This window comes from Pelophylax lessonae (genome assembly GCF_965119305.1).
Source record: "Pelophylax lessonae genome assembly, chromosome: 9".
Classification (NCBI taxonomy): Eukaryota; Metazoa; Chordata; class Amphibia; order Anura; family Ranidae; genus Pelophylax; species Pelophylax lessonae.
Genome location: NC_138776.1, coordinates 259,489,690 through 259,507,127, shown reverse-complemented (window position 1 = coordinate 259,507,127; position 17,438 = coordinate 259,489,690). Strand labels below are relative to the sequence as shown.

General features: G+C 43.7%; 2 protein-coding genes across 3 annotated transcripts in view; both read right to left on the bottom strand.

Annotated features, from left to right (window-relative positions):
• The window catches only part of LOC309564412 (uncharacterized protein), a 1,531,146-nt gene that overhangs the window by 792,886 nt on the left and 720,822 nt on the right, over positions 1 to 17,438 (bottom strand). Inside the window, 3 exon segments of the mRNA XM_082269040.1 lie at positions 3,142 to 3,283; positions 11,450 to 11,465; positions 12,372 to 13,869. Coding sequence (XP_082125166.1) covers positions 3,142 to 3,283; positions 11,450 to 11,465; positions 12,372 to 13,869 — 1,656 coding nt within the window.
• The window catches only part of LOC309562880 (uncharacterized protein), a 37,911-nt gene that overhangs the window by 3,069 nt on the left and 17,404 nt on the right, over positions 1 to 17,438 (bottom strand). The window contains exon 2 of one of the 2 annotated variants that reach the window (XR_014225644.1): positions 12,314 to 12,367. The exons of the other annotated variant lie outside the window; for it this stretch is intronic. The gene's annotated coding sequence lies outside the window, so the exon portion shown is untranslated. Of the gene's footprint in view, positions 1 to 12,313; positions 12,368 to 17,438 lie in introns of those variants that run through there. 2 annotated transcript variants of the gene reach the window in all.

Genomic DNA, 17,438 nt, shown 5'->3' with positions numbered 1-17,438 from the left:
GAGCTCCAGAGCTAGAATCAATGATCTCGCTCTAGCGATCCTCACATGTGGGGTTTGAACACCGTTTACATATGTGTATGTGTTCGCTTCTGCGCGTGAGCTCGGAGGGACAGGGCACTTTAAATTTTATTTTTTTATATTTATTTTACCTTATTTTTTTATTTTTACACTGTTCCTAAAAAAAAATTTTGATCACTTTTATTCCTATTACAAGGAATGTAAACATCCCTTGTAATAGAAATAAGCTGGACAGGTCCTCTTTAATGTGAGATCTGGGGTCAAAAAGACCTCACATCTCACATCTACACTAAAGAGCAAAAAAAAAAATGTCATTTTTTTAAGTCAATAAAAAAAAAAAGAAATAGGCTCTTTCAGGCCGTTGGACAGAAGCGACCTATGACATCACTCCCATCCTCCATGGCCATAGAGTGGAGTGGGGGCCATCTTGCCTGGAACCCGGAAGGACCGGATCATTTTCCCTGCTACGGATGGCTCCGGTAAGCGGGAAAACAACCAGGAAGCGGTGGAAGGGGGGGGGGTCACCTCTCCCACCCCCCATAAAAGTGATCCTGCGGCGATACCACCACTGGGACCACTGTGAAAGAGGACCCCCAGCCGTGTAGAGAAATACCAGGGTTATGGCACTGTTATTTAACGTCAAAGCAGCAACGTAAGTGGAGGTGGTTAAATCTCTGCCTCCCCTGCACAGTCCTACCTTCAGCGAGGCAGTTATCAGCCCGTGTGTCCTTTCCCGGGTCTCCCGCCCGACCGACAATGTCATCCTATCAGCAGGGCTGGGGGCGAAGGAGCTGCAGATCTGGATGCTTGTTAATGTGGTTGTAAACCCCCCTCTCTAACTTGTACCTATAGGTAAGCCAATAATAAGGCTTACCTATAGGTACTGTTAATATGTCCTAAACTTGCACTTAGGAGATATTTACTGTATACTGCGCCAATGACGTCATCGACGCATGCACTCTGAAGGAACGGCCGCCTGTGCCGTTTCTTCAGGGCCCTGTGCCTTGACCGGCGGCTCCCACGTGGGAGTGACGTCACGCGCCTCCACCCAGTAGCTCAGCCGGAGTCCGCAGACCCGGAAGGAAGACGGGTGAAGATGGAATGCGGCCTCCATTGGAGATGACAATGGCTTCGTTTGGAGGTAAGTGTCACATAATGTGCTAATATGCGATGCATACTAGCACATTATGCCTTTACTTTTCAGGTAACAAAAAAAATAAAAAATCACTGGCTTTATTTCCTCTTTAATATGAAAAGACCCCCACTCTCTGTCCTGTCCAGATCCCCAGCTTCTCCTGCCCCCTTCCCTGCCAATTAGATGATATCGTTGGTGGGGTGGGAGAGGGCATATAAGCTAAGTGGTATGACTGCACGAAAGGAGGTGAGTGGCGACCGTGGTCCGTGATAGTCCAGTCCGGACTGCAGTCACTGCTCAACTCCTGCTGTGTGGACCGGCCATCAACAGGCCACAGACTGGTACTGGTCCACAGCTTGGGGGTTGGGGACCCCTAGTGTATAGTATCTCCACCTTATTTGTTGGGAACATGGCATTATATTGAGGAATGGAGATGAACCTTTCATATAGTGTACAGTATCTCCTCCTCATTTTTTGGGAACATGACATTATTTGAAGAATTGAGATGGGCCTTTCATATGGTTTTCAGCATCTCCTCCTCATTTGTTGGTAACATGACGTTATATTGAAGAATGGAGATGGATCTTTCATATGGTGTACAGCATCTCCTTCTCATTTGTTGGGAACATGACGTTATATTGAGGAATGGAGATGGATCTTTCATATGGTGTACAGTATCTCCTCCTCATTTGTTGGGAACATGATGTTATATTGAGGAATGGAGATGGACCTTTCATATGGTGTACAGTATCTCCTCCTCATTTGTTGGGAACATGACGTTATATTGAGGAATGGAGATGGATCTTTCATATGGTGTACAGTATCTCCTCCTCATTTGTTGGGAACATGACGTTATATTGAGGAATGGAGATGGACCTTTCATATGGTGTACAGTATCTCCTCCTCATTTGTTGGGAACATGATGTTATATTGAGGAATGGAGATGGACCTTTCATATGGTGTACAGTATCTCCTCCTCATTTGTTGGGAACATGATGTTATATTGAGGAATGGAGATGGACCTTTCATATGGTGTACAGTATCTCCTCCTCATTTGTTGGGAACATGATGTTATATTGAGGAACGGAGATGGACCTTTCATATGGTGTACAGTATCTCCTCCTCATTTGTTGGGAACATGACGTTATATTGAGGAATGGAGATGGACCTTTCATATGGTGTACAGTATCTCCTCATTTGTTGGGAACATGACGTTATATTGAAGAATGGAGATGGACCTTTCATATGGTGTACAGTATCTCCTCCTCATTTGTTGGGAACATGACGTTATATTGAGGTATGCAGATGAACCTATCATATGGTGTACAGTATCTCCTCCTCATTTGTTGGTAACATTGGTAAATATGGTAAATATAATTGACTTCTTCTGGTGAGGACTAGAGTTGATTATTTTAAATGGTTTTTAATATTCACAGTACATTGGGCAGTGGGGTAGGTACATTGATGATGTTTTTACTACCAGCAGTAAAGGTTTCTTAGTCTTTCCTGCACAGAATGATGCGACATTCTCCATTTTGTACATGAGGAGAATAGATTGTGTGTAAATAAATAGAAAAACTATCCTCTGTATACGGAAGGGGTGCTTTGTTTTTAGAGCTCTGTGGATGAAGGATAATCTAGTTCCAGCTGACTCAAAAAAATTACTGGATCTTATTACAAATACTATATATGGTTACTAATAATTGTAAGAAAAACATTCTAGAATGTTGATCTGAAGAGTTATCTGATTGCCTTTTGGGATCAGGAAGGAATCTTTTTAGCCTAAAGAAAATGAGGCCGAGCTTTATGTGGTTATTCTGCCTTCCTCTGTAACAACTACTGCTTTGATATTATTTTTTTTTTCTTCCATGAATTCAGTAGACATAGACCTTTTCTCATTTGATGAAAAAATGTAAATATAAACTTTATACTCATAGAAGTAAAATAATAACAGGAACTGTTTATATATTTAGTATATTTTTAGTTACTTTGGTCTATATGTAGAGAAGATTCCTCCTGTTTACTTTCCGTAGTCATCTCCCCCTCTTCCATAGACTGCCGATCTCCACTCTCCAACCTCTCTTCTTCTTTCTCTTTATCCTTAGCTTTGATGTCTTTCAGTTTTTTGCCCTAAACCCCAAAAATGGTAGAATACATTAGTAAAAAGAAACATGAGATTACACAGAAGAATGTCCTCTCATAGGTTAGAATACATTTTGAGTTCAAGTTGCTCAGTCCTGCCTACCTGATGATGGTGAGGGATGGTGTGACCTTCTTGTGTGGAATCCCGGGAATACAGAGAACGGGGACATCTCTCTGGTGGGTTCTCATTACTGGACCCATCTGTAGGAAACACACACACTGACTGAATACATTGTTTCTATGTGTTTATCAGATGATGGGGGATCTAGATCTTACCCAGTAAAGAGGAGGGTGGCTGATTCTCCATCATGACCTCCTTGTAGAGATCCTTGTGTCCTTCTAAAAACCTGCTGTTAGGCAGTGAGGTGGAGGCACTGTGATGGGTGATGTCCTGTGAAGACAGGTGCTGGGTGTTAATGGATCACCAGATGTTTTCAGCACTGCTTTAAAATCCTGTGTGAAGACAGAAAGTCACAATTATCACTATAGACTTCCCAGAATCCTCCTTACTTCTACCCAATCTGCTCCTATTTGATAATAAACTGGGAATTATCTGGACTGTACTGGGATGAATAATGTCTGCACAGAGTTCCTCCATAGTTCTAACACCTCAGCCTACTTCTCATAATATTAATAATATCATTGAAAAAAATCTGAGATTCCCACCAGTTTTCGCTGTAAAGAACATTGTTACCTGTAAATAATTCATTGGAGAAAATATGTGTTTACTAAATAGTACTGACCATGTATGATGGAGGATATGTGGACATGAAATTGCTCTGTGTGCACAGTGCTTGGGAATGTCTATATTGTGAGCCCCGTCCTATAAGTGTCTCTGGACACTGCATGTACTGTGCACATTGATGTCACCCTGACAGCCAACTCCACCAAAATAGGTCTGGGGGCATCTGTGCTGTGATTGGTGTTCAGGTTTACATGACAGAGATAGGGCAACCAGTCAGGGTATGGTGAGGGGCCAAAGAGAACTATGAATTCTCTACTAACATACTGTGAGCTACTGAATTGTAGCATCACTCCCATCAAATCACAAAACTCAGGAGCTTTATCCCTTATTCTATGTACTGTAGGGACGAAACCGGTAGGGTAACAAGAAGGATTTGAGACGCTCTTTCAGTTCATGCTCGCTGGGATCTGGCGGTCTTCTTCATGTATACTAACGCCACATAAGTGGAGCTTACCCTCAAAATGGTGTTGTGTATGAAGTTTGAGTTTGGAACTACGTTTTTAACTGTGAGTGGTTAACTCTTTATTCAATAAAACTTTTGCATACTACCACACTATGAGGGGCAATTATTTTATCTCCACATATATCTGCTTGATGGTGGAACCTTACCTGTATGATCTGCAAGTGGATTCATTTTAAGGGGAATACAGACCCTCCCCCCCCCCCCGGGATCCTGATTGAGCCTTTGAGACAGGGGATTTATTGATCATGCTTATATAGATCTCTGTGACGGGGGTCTATATCCTCTGGTCAGGGCCAGATTAACGTAGGGGCTATTGGAGCTGCAGCTCCAGGCCCCTACCTTTATATAGGCCCCGGGTTGGCCATATTCACTGTTACCGCTCTTCTGTCACTTGTAAACACAGAAGTCTGGCTTCTATGCTCGCTTCCCCAGGCAGCTCCCTTAGAACCTCCCCACACAGCACGAAGGCCAGACAAGGAGGGACAGTTGCCGATGTATGGATGTGTTTATGGGCTTCAGAGACAGCATCCCATGTTGAATTAGGCATGCATGGCTGCACCCTTCCTCCTCTGGGTGCATGCCAAGGCACGGCCCTTAAGGCCCTTCAAAATCCTCAGCACCAAGCCCATGATGCTCTTAATCCGGCCCTGCCTCTGGTAAGTGGATGTGTGATTGCGTGCTGGTGAAGGTTCCTCCACAGTGTTTCAGATCTACTACCATCCACCTCATATGATTATTTTGATTATGGACATTGGTTTATGAACTACTTTTATATTATGGACTTTGGCTTTTATGATCTATTCTTTAGCGCTGCACCCTTTTTCTTACTGTAGGGATGTTCATTCCTTCTGCTGCCTCCATTAGAACTTGTACTGTAGTTCAGTCTTCTTCCTCCCTATATCCTGATCCAGAGAGGACATGATGTCCATTATCTCACAGTGATGAGAGCCAACAACCTTCAGACAGCTTTATGGAAGATGGATAAATGATTCTATATTTAGGATGTGTCTGGTCTATAAACCAGAGGCTCTGGATGGACAGTTGGATAAATGGTTCTATATTTAGGATATATCCGGTCTATAAACCAGAGGCTCTGGATGGACAGTTGGATAAATGGCTCTATATTTAGGATATATCCAGTCTATAAACCAGAGGCTCTGGATGGACAGTTGGATAAATGGTTCTATATTTAGGATATATCCAGTCTATAAACCAGAGGCTCTGGATGGACAGTTGGATAAATGGTTCTATATTTAGGATATATCCAGTCTATAAACCAGAGGCTCTGGATGGACAGTTGGATAAATGGTTCTATATTTAGGATATATCCAGTCTATAAACCAGAGGCTCTGGATGGACAGTTGGATAAATGGTTCTATATTTAGGATGTATCCGGTCTATAAACCAGAGGCTCTGGATGGACAGTTGGATAAATGGCTCTATATTTAGGATGTGTCTGGTCTATAAACCAGAGGCTCTGGATGGACAGTTGGATAAATGGTTCTATATTTAGGATGTATCTGGTCTATAAACCAGAAGCTCTGAATGGACAGTTGGATAAATGGTTCTATATTTAGGATGTATCTGGTCTATAAACCATAGGCCCTGATTGGACAGTTGGATAAATGGTTCTATATTTAGGCTGTATCTGGTCTATAAACCAGAGGCTCTGGATGGACAGTTGGATAAATGGCTCTATATTTAGGATGTGTCTGGTCTATAAACCAGAGGCTCTGGATGGACAGTTGGATAAATGGCTCTATATTTAGGATGTGTCTGGTCTATAAACCAGAGGCTCTGGCTGGACAGTTGGATAAATGGTTCTATATTTAGGATGTATCTGGTCTGTAAACCAAAGGCTCTGGATGGACAGTTGGATAAATGGTTCTATATTTAGGATGTATCTGGTCTATAAATCAGAGGCCCTGGATGGACAGTTGGATAAATGGTTCTATATTTAGGATGTATCTGGTCTATAAACCAGAGGCTCTGGGTGTATCTGGACACATGTTAAAAAAAACCCTGATAATAGTATTTTATGTGTGTAGTAGTGGATGTTGGAGATAAAGACATCACAGAGACTATGAAGGAAAAGAACAGACACGATGGGAGGGGGGAATAAGGGATAAGGTGTTATTTCTGGGTTTAAATAGAAAATATATATTACCCTCTTGGTGTGTTCCAGCGATGTGTGCTCTCTCTTTCCTCCTCCTTTCACCTTGGATATTGTACGTTATACAACGTTCTATGCTTCTCTTTCATCAGTTCCCGTCAGAGTGATCCATGCACAATATGTGATATTAGTCTCCCTTTAGAACTGCATCATGATAGGCTTCTCGGGGTACAGAGTGAATGTATATTATATCTAGCCTATCCTCCGCCTATACTTCCTGTGTCATCATTGGTTTCCTGCAAACATGCAGAAAGGGGAAGTAAGTGCCACCCTTCCCCCATCTCCAATTGCTATAACTACTTGTATTTTGGTCATTAAATCTCTTCCAATTTAATTCACAGAGCACCCGGGAATTACTCTACAAGGGGGCTACACCGTGCATCTATCATCTAAACTGTAAGCAAGGGGCTTCCCAGGTCTTTGTCAAGACCCCATTTATACCCACAGAAGGCTCACATTCTGTCAGAGTTCCGGTATATTCTCCCTTCTTTCACCACTTCAATACTGGGCACTTTCACCCCCTTCCTGCCCAGGCCAGTTTTCGGCGCTGTCACACTTTGAATGACAATTGCGCGGATATGCATCACTGTACCCAAATTACATTTTTATAATTTTGCTCACACAAATAGAGCTTTCATTTAGTGGCATTTCATCACCGCTGGGTTTTTATTCTTTTGCTAAATAAACAAAAAAAATTTTGGTTATAAAATTTAGCAAATTATTGTTTCTTCATCAATTTACTCTCTGGATGGACAGTTGGATAAATGGTTCTATATTTCAGCTGGTCTCTTCCAGTTTGCACCATGGTTATAACTTAATTATTTGAGTCTTTGAGACAACAGCCAGTCGTGGATGAGGGTGGGTTGGGGAGGTTGGGCTGTCTCCCTCTCACCTGTTCCCCCATCCATCCATTAGCGGCCATGTGCCTCCAGTGTGAGGACACTAAATTACGAGTGTAGGACTGCAGATTTAACAGGGTGCCGTGAAGTGGCTCTGCAGCTTTCACATGCGTTTGCAAATGTGTGTCAACTAAACCCCTGTTCTTTGTACCAAGAGACAGGTTTTATTTGGTTGGTGACAGACTGGAGGATGAGTACATCAGACTGGGGGCTGGCTGACTTTCATGCACCTCTTACAATCCTTCAACCTCATTTTGTGTTTTGTTATAGGGATGGAGATGCCGGGCAACACCAGCTTGGGTCTCACTTAAAGTCCCACCTAGTCCAATATGTTTAATGGTTCTATATTATTATTTAGGATGTATCTGGTCTATAAACTAGAGGCTCTGGATGGACAGTTGGATAAATGGTTCTATATTTAGGATGAATCCGGTTTATAAACCAGAGGCTCTGGATGGACAGTTGGATAAATGGTTCTATATTTAGGATATATCTGGTCTATAAACCAGAGGCTCTGGATGGACAGTTGGATAAATGGTTCTATATTTAGGATGTATCCGGTCTATAAACCAGAGGCTCTGGGTGGACAGTTGGATAAATGGTTCTATATTTAGGATGTATCCGGTCTATAAACCAGAGGCTCTGGGTGGACAGTTGGATAAATAGTTCTATATTTAGGATGTATCCGGTCTATAAACCAGAGGCTCTGGGTGGACAGTTGGATAAATGGTTCTATATTTAGGATGTATCTGGTCTATAAACCACAGGCTCTGGATGGACAGTTGGATAAATGGTTGTATGTTTAGGATGTATCAGTGTACATATTATAATACTCTCTATATACGTCTGTATAGTAGTATCTGTTGGAGATTAAAGACATCACAGTGACTATGGAGGAAGAGGACGGACATGATGGGGGTTACTGGGTGTAAATATAAAATAATTTGTATTACCTCCTCTGCTGCCGATTGCAAGGATATCCTTCTCTTCTTCCTGCAAACTGTCTTATCTCTAGGAACCCCGGTGTAACGTTAAAAAACCCTAACCGTGAAATTCCCTACCCTCGTCACTTCCGGTGAGGGTACGTCATTCAACAGCTGAGCAGCTTCCCAGTGCACATGCTCACAGCTGCGGTGGGTAGGGAATTTTCATGGGGTAGTGTTTTTTAACCTTACACCGCGTCATTTATCAGCTGTTGCAGCGCGTCCCACTGCGCATGCCCAGCCGCTAAATTAAATCATCTCGGAGACTTCCCTCATCAGCAGGTGCGGCGTTCCAAATGAGTGACTGTTATGTTATATAAAACACTGTAGCCGTGATTTGTATTTTCATAGACCCGCTGCCGATTTAATTTTCCTGGAGCAGAGATGAGGGAAGTCTAAAGGGGTTGGAGCCGAGATGATTTCGCGTGGCAACAGCTGATGAATGACGCGGTGTTCCATGAAAGAACACTACCCTGTGAAAATTCCTACTCTCCGCAGCTGTGAGCATGCGCACTGGGAATCGGCTCAGCTAATGTATGACCTACCCTCACCAGAAGTGACGAGGGTAGGGAATTTTCAAGGGTAGGGTTTTTTTCACGGAACCCCCGGCTCTGTAGTTGAAATCACTTCCCGTCTTCTATCAATTCCTGTCTCTGCGTTCCACTGAAAATAAGTGAGATCAGCACCTTGTGGAGAAAATATCAACTGCAGCCTGTGTTTTTAAATACTTTGCAAGCTGTTTTTTGGATTGTTCTTCAGTTTTGGTGCCTAACCACTTGCCATATAGCCGGGGCTGTATAAGAATGGCCTCCCCTTTGCGCTGCTCATGCGCACCCTCTAGACTATTTAGTGGTGCGCTCCTTGATCACTGAGTCCAGCAGATATGGCAGATTACAGAGCTAGGTACAGGACCAATACAATTTGCCCTGTCCCACGTGATCACTGAGACCAATCAGAGCCATCACAAATGTGAACAGAGGCTGCAAGTTGGTGCCACCACTCTGTTTTTATCTTACACTGATTGGCTGTGAGAAGAAACAATGTTATCCCAGTGATCAGCACAGTACAGTGTCACCAGAGCAGCCAACCAATGTCCCTGATCACTACCAAATCCAGTAGACTATCATCACACCAGTGCAACCAGTAACAGTGTCCCTTATTGCTAGCCACCCCAGTACAAAGTCACCAGGCCAGTGCAGCCAGTTACAATGTTCCTGAATGCTGCCATCCCAGTACAGTGCCAACAGACAAGTGTAAGGCAGCAAAATTGTTTCTGATTGTATCCACCCAATTACACCGTCACTAAACCAGTGTAAGCCAATACCGGTGTTCCTGATCACTGCTACCCCAGTCCTACTGTCACCAGACCAATGCAGCCAGCAGCAGAGTTCCTGATCACTGCCACAGTAGCCCCAGTTTCACCTGACCAGTGTCAACCAGCAACAGTGTTCTTGATTACCACCATATGAGTTCCAATGTCACCAGTGTAAACCAGTCACACTGTTTCTGATCACCAGTTAAACTAGTCCCAGTGTCACCAGTCCAGTGTACGCCACCAACATTGTTCCTGATCACAGCTTCCTTAGTTCCCAATGTAAGCCAGTAACAGCGTTGCCAATTTCCACTACCCCAGTCCTACTGTCACCAGAACGGTGCAGCCAGCAACAGTGTTCCTGATCACCCACACAAGTCCCATTGTCCCCAAACCAGTATAAGTTAGAAAAAGTGTTCCTGATCACCGCCACACCAGTACCAGTGTCACCTGACCAGTGTCAGCCAGCAACAGTGTTTCTGATCACCACAATGGGTCCCAGTGTCTCCTGAGCAGTGTAAGCCACCAACAGTGTTCCTGATTGCAGCCATACTTGTCCTAGTGTCATCAGAACAACTTAAGTCAACAACAATGTTCCTGACCACTGTCAAACCAGCTCCTGATCGATTCTGAACCTCTGCCAGTGACCTAGACCAGTTCAAGCAGCATTGCTGGTACTGGTCATCGCTGTCTCACCAGTTCAAATGTCAACAGAACAGTGTAAGCCAGCACCAGTGTTCCTGATTACCACCACACCAGTCCCAGTGTTGCCATAGCAATATTAGCCATCAACAAGCCACTTAAAAAAAAAAAATACCTTGGGGTGTTTACTCTCCAAAATGTGGTAATTTTGTAGGTGTTTCTCCTATCCTGGCACTTCAGGGCATCAAGAAATGTAATAGGAAGTACGATGCAGCATTTATGCCATTTGAAAGCCTGAAGGTGCTCCTTAGATTTGTGAACGTTGAAAGCCTGAAGGTGCTCCTTCGATTTTGTATCCCTCTATGCATAAAAGCTAAAAAGTCTCACACATATGGTATCCCCATGCTTGGAAGGAGCAGAATGTATTTTGTGGTGTAATTGTAAAAATACCCATGTTGTGTGTGAGAAATACCTTTTTAAAATGACAACTTTGTGAAACAAAATACATTTTTATTTAATTTCTTAATTTTCCAAAAAGGTTGTTGCAAACCTTTGAAAGCCTGAAGGTGCTCCTTAGATTTTGGATCCCTCTATGCATCTAGGCAGCTAAACAGTCTCACACATGTGGTATCCCCTTGCTTGGAAGGAGCAGAATGTATTTTGTGGTGTAATTGTAAGTATACCCATGTTGTGCATAAGAAATACAGTTTTAAAAAGAAAACTTTCTGAAACAAAATACATTTTTTTTAATTTCTTAATTTTCCAAAAAGGTTGTTGCAAACCTTTGAAAGCCTGAAGGTGCTCCTTAGATTTTGGATCCCTCTATGCATCTAGGCAGCTAAACAGTCTCACACATGTGGTATCCCCTTGCTTGGAAGGAGCAGAATGTATTTTGTGGTGTAATTGTAAGTATACCCATGTTGTGCATAAGAAATACCTTTTTAAAATGACAACTTTACGAAACAAAATCAAATTTTATTTAATTTCTTAATTTTCAAAACAGGTTGTTGCAAAAATGTAACTTCTAAAAACTCCCCCTGCTTCTTACCAAATACCTTGAACTGTCTACTTTCCAAAAACTAATCATTTTGGGGGTGTTTGTGTGGTCCTGGCATTTTAGGGCTTCAAAACTGAAGCAGGCAGGCAGAATATTAGAACTGATAGATTTTTAAATATATAAACTATAGTTTGCAGACTCTATAACTAACATACATACATGTATTTGTTTTTTATTTTTCCAAAAAAAAAAATACATTTTGGCCTAAATTAATAGAGAAAGATTTTTATTTGCAATTTATTTTTTTTATTTTTTAAGAGAAACTAAGAAAAATGCTTTTTATTTAAAATATTCAGTCTTTTTCCATTATATAGTAAAAGTGGTGAAAAAAAAAACACAACTAAAAGAAAGATTTACATGTCTCAAAAACAATATAAAATTTAATTTGGGTACAGTGTTGTATTAGCAATCAAAGTATCACAGTGCGGGAAATTAAAAAATGGCGTGGACAGGAAGAGGGTTTAACATCTCAGTCTACAAGTGGTTAACAAACAATAAAAACTAAGCTAGAATCTAAATCAAAACTTTTATGAATGAAGAAAATAAAACTATAACAAGTATTAATTATTGGTTGGACCAATGAAAAGTCAGCTTCATCAGTAAAACATAAAATGAGCAATAATGTACAGAAACCGATATCAACCAATAAGAAGTGTTGTCCATGTATGGTCATATCTGGCCATGTATTAGCACAGTTTAGTTGTATGGTGCGGCCTGTGTAAGTGCGGGACAGAGTCAGAACTGTTAGAGGATCATATTACTATAATTCAATCCCTGCAGGCTCATACCTATCAAACTCTACCTGAGAAAGCTTTTGTGCCTTCTCTGGTGTTCCAGAAAGTTTGCATTCGACATGAAAGTTTTCCCGCACTCTAAACATGAATAGGGACGCTCACCCGTGTGAATTTTCTGGTGTTCAACAAAGGCGCTTTTCTGAGCAAAAGATTTCCCGCACTCTGAACATGAATAGGGACGCTCACCCGTGTGAATTCTCTGGTGTTCATGAAGGGCGCCTTTCTGAGCAAAAGATTTCCCACACTCTGAACATGAATGGGGACGCTCACCTGTGTGAATCTTACAGTGTGTATCAAATGAATATTTCCATTTGAAACATTTCCCACACTCCAGACATGAATAAGGACGCTCGCCTGTGTGATCTCTCTGGTGTACAAGAAGTTTCGCTTTTTCAATGAAACCTTTCCCGCACTCGGAACATGAATAGGGACGCTCACCCGTGTGAAGCTTCTGGTGTCTATAAAGACCTTTTTTGTCAGCGAAACCTTTCCCACACTCTGAACATGAGTAGGGAAGATCACCCGTGTGACCTCTCTGGTGTGCAATAAGTTTTTCTTTCTCTGAGAAACATTTCCCGCACTCTGAACATGAATAAGGACATTCACCTGTGTGACTTCTTTGGTGTATAAGAAGAATTCTTTTCTCAGAGAAACATTTCCCGCACTCTGAACATGGAAAGGGACGCACACCCATGTGCATTCTAAGATGTTTAACCAGGTAATATTTCCGAAAGAAACATTTCCCGCACTCTGAACACGAATGAGGGCGCACACTCGTGTGAATCTTCTGATGTCTAAAAAGATTGGCCTTGTGAATGAAACACTTCCCGCACTCTGAACACGAATAGGGACGCTCACCCGTATGACTTCTCTGGTGTTCAATAAAAGTATTTTTGTCGGGGAAACATTTCCCGCACTCTGAACACGAATATGGACGCTCAACCGTATGACTTCTCTGGTGTCCAATAAAAGTATTTTTGTCGGTGAAACATTTGCCGCACTCTGAACATGAATAGGAAAGGTAAACCGTGTGAATCTTCTGGTGGCTAATAAGACTGTTTTTCCGAGTGAAACATTTGCCGCACTCTGAACATGAATAGGAAAGGTCAACCACGTGAATCTTCTGGTGTCTAATAAGACTGTTTTTCCGAATGAAACACTTGCCGCACTCTGAACATGAAAAGGGACGCACACCCATATGACCGTTCTGGTGTGCAAGAAGACTTTTTTTGGTAGTGAAACATTTCCCACATTCTGAACATGAAACGGGAGGCTCACCCGTGTGACTTCTTTTGTGTCGAAGAAGTTTTCTTTTCGCAGTGAAAAGTTTCCCACACACTGAACATGACAAAGAACTCTCTTCTGTGTGATCTCCTTCCTGTCCTGAAGAAGATTCCTCGGGAATAGATGGATCTATTAATGTATTTCTACTGTGAGATCTTAGAGTCCTGGAATATGATTTATCAGAGGATTCCTCAGACGTATTCCGGACATTATGGCCATCTGCTGAAAAACAATTTTACAATAAATCTTAGAAGAATTTTGAAACCTTGCATTCAATGCCCCTTTACAGTGAAGTCCCCTTTATATTACAGTGCCCCTAGCAATAACAGCCCCCCCCCCCAACCCAGTGCCCCTGGCAATCACAGCCCCCACCCCATCACAGTGCCCCTGGCAATTACAGCCCCCCCATCACTGTGCCCCTGGCAATTACAGCCCCCCCATCACAGTGCCCCTGGCAATTACAGCCCCCCCATCACAGTGCCCCTGGCAATCATAGCTCCCCCCCCCCCCCAATTACATTGCCCCTGGCAATTACAGCCCCCCATCACAGTGCCCCCTGGCAATCACAGCCCCCCCCCCCCCCATCACTGTCCCCGTAGCAATCACAGCCCCCCCCCATCACAGTGCCCCTGGCAATCACAGCCCCCCCATCACAGTGCCCCTAGCAATCGCAGTGCCCCATCACAGTGCCCCTGGCAATCGTAGCCCCCCCCCCCATCACAGTCCCCCTGAAAATTACAGCCCCCCATCACAGTGCCCATGGCAATCGCAGCCCCCCCATCACAGTGCCCCTGGCAATCACAGCCCCCCCACCATCACAGTGGCGCTGGCAATCACAGCCCCCCCCATCACAGTGCCCCTAGCAATCACAGCCCCCCCATCACAGTGCCCCTAGCAATCACAGCCCCCCATCACAGTTCACTTTATATTACAGTGCCCCTAGCAATAACAGCCCTCCCCCATCACAGTGCCCCTAGCAATCACAGCCCCCCCCATCACTGTGCCCGTAGCAATCACAGCCCCCCATCATAGTGCCCTTTATATTACAGAGCCCCTAGCAATAACAGCCCTCCCCCATCACAGTGCCCCTAGCAATCACAGCCCCCCCATCACTGTGCCCCTAGCAATCACAGCCCCCCCCCATCACTGTACCCGTAGCAATCACAGCCCCCCCCCCATCACTGTACCCGTAGCAATCACAGCCCCCCATCACAGTGCCCTTTATATTACAGTGCCCCTAGCAATAACAGCCCTCCCCCCATCACAGTGCCCCTTGCAATCACAGCCCCCCCATCACTGTGCCCCTAGCAATCACAGCTCCCCCCCCCCATCACTGTACCCATAGCAATCACAGCCCCCCATCACAGTGCCCTTTATATTACAGTGCCCCTAGCAATAACAGCCCTCCCCCCCATCACAGTGCCCCTAGCAATCACAGCCCCCCACCCCATCACTGTGCCCTTTATATTACTATGCTCCTAGCAATCACAGGACCCCCCCCCCCCACCTTTCCTTTGTAACATCACTGCCTCCTTTAACCACTTAAGGTCCGGGCCTTTTTCTGACATTTGTTGTTTACAAGTTAAAAATCTGTTTTTTTTACTAGAAAATTACTTAGAACCCCCAAACATTATTTATTTATTTTTTAGCAGAGACCCTAGAGAATAAAATGGAGATCGTGGCAATACTTTATTATGTATTTGCGCATCGGTCTTACAAACTCACTTTTTTAAAATAAAACAGATAAGAAAACAGTAAAGTTAGCCCAATTTTTTTTTCTATAATGTGAAAGATAATGTTACGCCGAGTAAATAAATACCCAACATGTCATGCTTCGAAACTGCGCACGTTCGTGGAATGGCGACAAACATTGGTACTTAAAAATCTCCATAGGCGACGCTTTAAAAATGTCTACAGGTTACCATTTTAGAGTTACAGAGAAGGTCTAGGGCTAGAATGATTGCTCTCGCTCTAACGCTTGCGGCGATACCTCACATGTGGGGTTTGAACATTGTTTATGCGTTCACTTCTGCGGAGGGAAGGGGTGCTTTAAATTTTTTATTTTTATTTATTTTACCTTATTTTTTTCTTTTTACACTGTTCCTTTAAAAAAATCACTTTTACTCCTATTACAAGGAATGTAAACGTCCCTTGTAATAGAAATAAGCATGACAGGACCTCTTTAATGTGAGATCTGGGGTCAAAAAGACCTCACATCTCACATCTACATGTAAAAGCAAAAAACGAAAAAATTCTATTTTTTTAAGTCCATAAGAAAAAAAAAAATGGGCCCTTTAAGGCGGTTGGGCAGAAGTGACGTATGACGTCACTCTGGTTCTCCACGCCATAGAGTGGAGTGGGGACCATCTTGCCCTCATTCCAATTCCTGCCTGGGACCCGGGAGGACCAGATCATTTTTCCCACTACTGACTGCTCCGGTAAGTGGGGAAAACAACCAGGAAGCGGAGGGAGTGGGTGGGGCACCTTTCCCGTCGCCCATAAAAATGACCCTGTGCCGACTCCACCACTGGGACCACTTTTATGCGACATAGGACTGCCAGCCGTGTAGAGAAATACCAGGGTTATGGCAGCTGTCTGCTGCCATAACACAAGTATTTAACGTCAATACACGGCGGGTGGGCGGTTTGGAAGTGGTTAAACCTCTGCCTCCCCTGCACAGCCCTACCTTCAGCGCGGCAGAGGCAGTTATCAGCCCGTGTGTCCTTTCCCGGATCTCCCACCCCACCAACAATGTCATCCTATCAGCAGGGCAGGGGGCAGGAGGAGCTGCAGATCTGGATGTTGGTTAAAGTGGTTGTAAACCCCCCTCTCTAACTTGTACCTATAGGTAGGCCAATAATAAGGCTTATCAATAGGTACTGTAAATATCTCCTAAACTTGCACCGATATTTACTGTATACTGCACCCGTGACGTTTCATCAGAGCCCTGTGCCTTGCCCGGCGGCTCCCACACAGACATCACGTGCCTCCAGCCAGCAGCTCAGCCGCAGTCTGCAGACCCGGAAGAAAAATGGGTGAAGATGGATGCGGCCTCCAGTGGAGAAGACGATGGCTTCGTTTGGAGGTAAGTGTCACATAATGTGCTAATATGCAATGCATACTAGCACATTATGCCTTTACTTTTCAGGTAACGAAAAAAAAATAACTGGCTTTATTTCCTCTTTAATATGAAAAGATCCCCACTCTCTGTCCAGATCCCCAGCTTCTCCCGCCCCCTTACCTGCCAATTAGATGGTATCATTGGTGGGGGCGGAAAACCCGGGAGAGGGCATATAGGCAAAGTGGTACGACCGCACAATAGGAGGTGACGGGCGACCGTGGTCCGTGATAGTCTAGTTTGGACAGCAGTCACTGCTCAACTCCTGCTGTGTGGACCGGCCATCAACAGGCCACAGACTGGTACTGTTCTGCAGCTTGGGGGTTTGGGACCCCTAGTGTATAGTATCTTCACCTTATATGTTGGGAACATTAAGTTATATTGAGGAATGGAGATTAACCTTTCATATGGTGTACAGTATCTCCTCCTCATTTGTTAGGAACATGACGTTATATTGAGAAATGGAGATGGACCTTTCATATGGTGTACAGTATCTCCTCCTCATTTGTTGGGAACATGACGTTATATTGAGGAATGGAGATGGACCTTTCATATGGTGTACAGTATCTCCTCCTCATTTGTTGGGAACATGACGTTATATTGAGGAATGGAGATGGATCTTTCATATGGTGTACAGTATCTCCTCCTCATTTGTTGGGAACATGACGTTATA